Source organism: Clinocottus analis, unplaced genomic scaffold, assembly GCF_023055335.1.
Source record: "Clinocottus analis isolate CAN_PGR_092001 unplaced genomic scaffold, fCliAna1.0.p SCAF_22, whole genome shotgun sequence".
Lineage (NCBI taxonomy): Eukaryota > Metazoa > Chordata > Actinopteri > Perciformes > Cottidae > Clinocottus > Clinocottus analis.
In genome coordinates this window covers 2,396,530-2,402,036 of record NW_027175954.1, presented here as the reverse complement: position 1 = coordinate 2,402,036, position 5,507 = coordinate 2,396,530, and the positions used below count along the sequence as shown (strand labels likewise).

Below are 5,507 nucleotides of genomic sequence, written 5' to 3'. Positions count from 1 at the left end.
ACTTAAATATGTCACGCTGGGTCTGAACGGTCCGTTTTGGGGAAATCAATCGCTCGTAGAAGCCATCCTGTCTGATGTCGCGCACCCGGACACAACCTTGACCTTCACTGACTCGCGGTTCTCAACGGAGGATCAACTCCTCCCATTCAAAGTGGCCGATGTCGGCGGGACAAGAAGTGTTATTTTCAAGAATGTTTCCATGACCATTCTGGCTTCCATGGCATTCCTGAATACTATGTTGGACTCTAATTTGACGACGTTGGCGCTTGTAGATACTGAAATCCTCATAAGTTCCTTCGGTAGCATTACATATCCCCAACGCATGAAGCATTTGGAGGCTCTCGTCTTCCAAAACCTTGCCGTTCCTTTGTTTTACAACTTCCCAGCCCTCCTTTTCCTGCAACCTCTGGTGGGCATGGTGCGAAAATTGTCTCTGCTGAACAGCAAGTTTTTCCTGTGGCCTTGTGTGTACTCCGCTGCTTTCTCAGAACTGGACTATATTGACGTCAGCGACAACTTGCTCAGCGACGCGCTCTTCAGCGAGATGATGTGCGATGGCGATGGCGGTCTTTGGAGTCTGCGAACCATCAACGTCAGCAGGAATCACCTGCGGTCCATCAACAGCCGGCTCTTCAGCAAACTAACCAAGCTTCAGAACATCGACGTGAGTGGGAATTCGTTCCGTAGGATGCCTGAGACCTGTTTCTGGCCGCCAAGTCTCCGGTCATTGAACCTTTCATCGACACATTTAACAAAAGTAACCACCTGTTTGCCGACGAGTTTAAGAACCCTCGATCTATCAGACAACGACTTGACCGTGTTCAACATCCGACTACCTTTCCTCACACACTTGCACCTCTCCGGCAACAAGATCGACCGTCTCCCAGACGGGCTCTTGTACCCTCGTCTCGCGTTCCTCTCCATCCAAAACAACAACTTGCAGACGATCAGTCGCGACAATCTGAACAACTATGAGTCCCTGAAGAGCCTGGAGGCCGGTGCTGACAAGTACATCTGCTCATGTGACTTCGTAGCGTTCATGACGAGTCACCTGACGAATCATCGAGTCACGCTCGGAGACGATTCGAGGTCGTACGTCTGCGACTCCCCTGACGCCGCGAGAGGAAAGAGCGCGGCGGACGCCAGGTTGTCGGTGTTTGAATGCCACACAGCTTTGGCGTTTTCTTTACTCTGCTCCGGCATGCTGGTGGTGTTCCTGCTCGTCGCCGGTTTGTGTCACAAGTTTAGCGTGGTGTGGTATCTGAAGATGACCTGGTTCTGGCTGAGGGCCAAGAGGAAGCCAAAGCTGAAAAAGGGCGAGCTCGAGTACGACGCCTTCGTGTCCTACAGTGAAATGGACTCCGCTTGGGTGGAGGCACACCTGGTCCCCGAGCTGGAGGAGTCCGAGCCTTATCTCCGGCTCTGCCTCCACAAGAGAGACTTTGTTCCCGGAGGCTGGATCCTGGACAACATCATGGACGCCATAGAGAAGAGTCACCGAACTCTGTTTGTCCTTTCTCGGCATTTCGTCAGCAGCGAATGGTGCAAGTACGAGCTGGATTACACACATTTCAGAGTGTTCGACCAGAACGACGACACGGTCGTGCTGATTCTGTTGGAGCCCATCGACAAAGAGACCATCCCCAAAAAGTTCTGCAGGCTGAGGAGAGTCATGAACTCCAGGACGTACCTGGAGTGGCCCGGTGACGACGACCACATCCCCAGGTTCTGGACCAGCCTGAGAACGGCGATCCAGAGACCCGATAATGAGGATTGAAATCTGCAACTTTTAAGTTCCCATGTCCCTTTCAGTTGAAAGAATGTGTTTCAAGAAAATGTCTTTGGTCATAAATCGGGCCTGCTCATTATCTGATGAATTTTATATATAAAAATGTTATTTTATGTTATTTTTTTTAATATATATTATATATACTATGTTATATATATTTTTATATATATCGATATATATATATAGTATATATAGAGTCCCTCTGACATGATGAGTAATATATAAATATAGAACATATTTATATACATATTCACACACATAATTATAGTATTTTTTTATAATATTTAAAAATGTTTCTTAACAATTGTAGCTGAAATGATTTTTCCATTCACTCCTATTTCTGTGTGTGTGTGTGTCCATGTGCTTGTGTGGCTAAAAGTGTGTGTAATTCATTGTCAGGCTCTTGAGAGCTGACATATTGCCGCTATTGATCTTTAGTCCTAAAATCAACACAGAAGCCTGGATACTGATGACAGGCAGGCCAAGGGAGTCAGGGTGTCCTGATAACACACACACACACACACACACACGCAGGCACACAAACACAAACACACGTTAACGCTCAACGTGCACATATAAACAGAAGCACATGCACATATGTACAGAGGTACAGATGTCTGGTCGGTAAAATTAGAAGTGCAGGACTTAATCGGCGAGACGTAAAATGACCAAATCATTGCAAATCATGATTTTTATGTTGTATAAAAGTACATGTATACACTCACATGTTGCACATACAGTAACACACCAAGTCTCATTTATTATCTGTTATCTACAGAAAAGTAAACCTTCATGACTTTATCTCCCACAAGCCACAAGTTTGAATCTGAATCCACTGTAGTTCATTTTACTTCTCAAAATAAAAGCTAGTATTTAAGAATTCTTGCAAAGTGTACTATGTATATCATATGTATTTTGTATATTGTATGTATTTTACTTTTGCTTGTAATATACACCCAAAACATAAATAAAAAATGTAAATACATTTTAAAAAGTTGTTGTCCTCATTCGTGACAGAAAAGTTCCCAAAGAATTTGCATTTTTAATATTTTTGTTCAGAAATACAGATCTGAATTGTAAAAGATTCACTTTTGCCTCTTTTTTTTTTTTAACTTAGATGCAAAACTAAGTCATGTTTTTGTAAAATCATGTTAATGGGGATATTTTATATTTTTCTTATTCTCAGCACAAAAACAAACCTCAATGATTTGATCATTTATATTTATTATTGTTTGTGTGATCCCAGTAGAACGTCTTCCTCTCTGCTATAAATCTCTATTGTTGCCCAAAAAGTCAAACTTAAAACACAGCAATGAGCCACACCGATTAGTGACAGGATCCTTCATGATGCAACTCACACACGCACACACACACACACACACACACACACACACACACACACACACACACACCTGTTTTAGAAAATGGTTAGGCCTTTTTTTAAGATAAAATGTCATGTGTGTCACCAATTTTTGAAGATGTTTTAGTCAAAACTAACTGGAATTTATCCCCAGGGGCGCAAACACATCCACGGTTTTGGTATCAATAAAGAAAAGTGTTAACATTAACAAAAACAACTATAAAAAAATATGTCAACCCCTCTAAGTTTTATTCTAACCTCCATTATTGCTCAAGTCAAATGAAGCAACCGGCTCATCTTGTAGCAGTTTGTTGCCCAAGGGAACTTGGCTCATCTCGTACAACAAATGTCTTCAAGTCAGTCAATAGCCACTTGTGTGTGTGTGTGTGTGCGCTCTTTCTGAAGACGAGGATTGGTTGACGTGGTTGTCTCTCGTTGGATGTTGTGTCTTTACTCGTGGCGCTGCGTCGTGTCTCGAGCGGAGCCGCCAGATCTGAGCTGCAGCTCGGTCCAGCAGAGTGTTCCCCTTTAGAAGTCAAAACAGCATGTGATTTGATTTCACGCTCTTTTATCCTTTAACTAGCCTGATAACAGGGACGGAGGGGAGAGGGGGTAAAACAAAAAAAAAGCAATGATGTTTGTGTGTGTGTGTGTCTGTATAACGACTCTCCATCATCTCCTAGCAGAGGATCCATTAGCCCTGGACCCCCTCCCCGGTTGCCCAGTGATAAAGTAAACAAAGTGTGTTTGGCCAATCCGGCATGCAAATATTTGTTCTGGAAGCTGCCCCGGCACACGTCCGCAGGCGTGCGCCGAGGTATATATACAGCGGTGAACCCGGCGGGTCCAGTATCACATATGCAAACACGCATACAGAAAGTAGATCCATCAATGAAGCAGGGCAGACCTCTCCTCAGACCTCGACACAGATTCACCTGAACCTGGCAGCTACGGTAACAAAGCCTTAACTTTTTCAACCATTTCTCATTCTTAACTCTATCAACAAACTGCTCTCAGCATTAAATCATACTTTTTCTCTTCTATAACTGACCCTCCAGTGGTGAGAATGGCGGCAGGCGTCATTAGAAACTTCCTCATTCAGGCCCCGGCTCCAGCCTACTTCCCCCTGATTTACCAGCACTCCCCGTGCGAGGAAGACGAAGATGTGGAGATGCTGGTGGAGAAAACGGAGGCGAGGGAAGATGAGGATGAAAGAGAGGTTGACGACGACGAGGAGGAGGAGGAGGAGGAGGATGAGGAGGAGGATGAGGAATCCGAAGCTCAGGAGGAAGAGGAGGGATGCTTGGAGGTTTTCCTGAATCCTGCCCACGCCGCGCTGGATGCGACCAAGCAGCTGCTGAGGTTCGCCGACCTCATCAGCCGGGACGTCCAGCGGTATTTCGGCCGCTGCTCCGGGGACCAAGACGCTCGCGACATCTACGGCGACTCGGTCTCCGTTGCGACCAGCGGGCGCCTGCGATACTACGACGACCTGCTGAAAATTGCCAGGGCGGGAAGCCCGGAGGAGCAAGACAACCGCTCGGTGACCGGTGACCAAGGAGTCGGGGTGGCTAAGGGCAAGAGCAGTTTGGGGCCCTTGGCCGAGCTGTTCAACCAAAGGGGTCAAGGTCAGGGCCGCGGCCGGCCGATGATCAAGCGGCTCCTCCCGCTCAGTTTCTGGACCGAGCCGACCCCCTGCTGCTCCCTGGTCAGTTTCAGCAGCTCACCCGACGTCACGCACAGCACGCAGACGCACAACACGCACAGTGACACGCCTTCACAGGACAGCACACGCTCCGACACACACGCGCATCATCCAAGCACACACGCAGACTCTGACACACACGCGCACTGCAACCCGCTCCCCCATCACGGCACACACGCCCTCGACAACGCTCAGCTGGACTTCAGCGACCTGCTGGCCTACTGGGATCCGAACCCGGAGCTCACACACACACTGACGGAGAACACACACATGCAGCATTAACATGCAGCTGGGGACTCACAGATTTACTCGTGTACTTTTCAACCTTAATACTTGTAAAAAGTTTAATAAAAAAAAGAACAAAAAATGAAATCTAAATGTGTTGTGCTCAGTTTTCTTCTGTCAGCCTATTGATGCAGTTTATCATATATGTGATGTTTATTCTAAAAAAATACATATAGATATCTATGTATAGATATCTATATATGTACATATATATCTATATATACACACATATATATAGATATATCTATATATATGGATATATCTATATATATGTATATATATATATATATATATATATATATATATCTGTATATATATATATAAATCTAGATCTACATATATCGATCTATATCGATATATCTATATTT

At 45.3% G+C, this 5,507-nt stretch overlaps 2 protein-coding genes across 2 annotated transcripts; both read left to right on the top strand.

Annotated features, from left to right (window-relative positions):
- Window positions 1-322: 322 nt before the first annotated feature.
- On the top strand, window positions 323-1,777 carry LOC137792981 (toll-like receptor 2). The gene is made up of 2 exons (XM_068588848.1): window positions 323-639; window positions 769-1,777. The coding sequence occupies exons 1-2, from the start codon at window positions 323-325 to the stop codon at window positions 1,775-1,777; spliced, it is 1,326 nt and encodes a 441-aa protein (XP_068444949.1).
- Window positions 1,778-3,846: 2,069 nt separating this feature from the next.
- LOC137793278 (protein PERCC1) lies at window positions 3,847-5,143 on the top strand. Its single transcript, XM_068589345.1, has 2 exons — window positions 3,847-4,102; window positions 4,208-5,143. Exon 2 carries the CDS (start codon window positions 4,216-4,218, stop codon window positions 5,134-5,136), a length of 921 nt encoding a protein of 306 aa, XP_068445446.1. The 5' UTR covers window positions 3,847-4,102; window positions 4,208-4,215; the 3' UTR covers window positions 5,137-5,143.
- The last annotated feature ends 364 nt before the right edge of the window (window positions 5,144-5,507 follow it).

What these genes read in the sequence shown, in the direction of transcription:
- LOC137792981 (XM_068588848.1), top strand. Translation starts at nt 323, where the DNA reads ATGAAGCATTTGGAGGCTCTCGTCTTCCAAAACCTTGCCGTTCCTTTG. An exon ending in AACAGCCGGCTCTTCAGCAA is followed by an intron (nt 640 to 768) that starts ACTAACCAAGCT and finishes AGTAACCACCTG; the next exon opens with TTTGCCGACGAGTTTAAGAA.
- LOC137793278 (XM_068589345.1), top strand. Translation starts at nt 4,216, where the DNA reads ATGGCGGCAGGCGTCATTAGAAACTTCCTCATTCAGGCCCCGGCTCCA.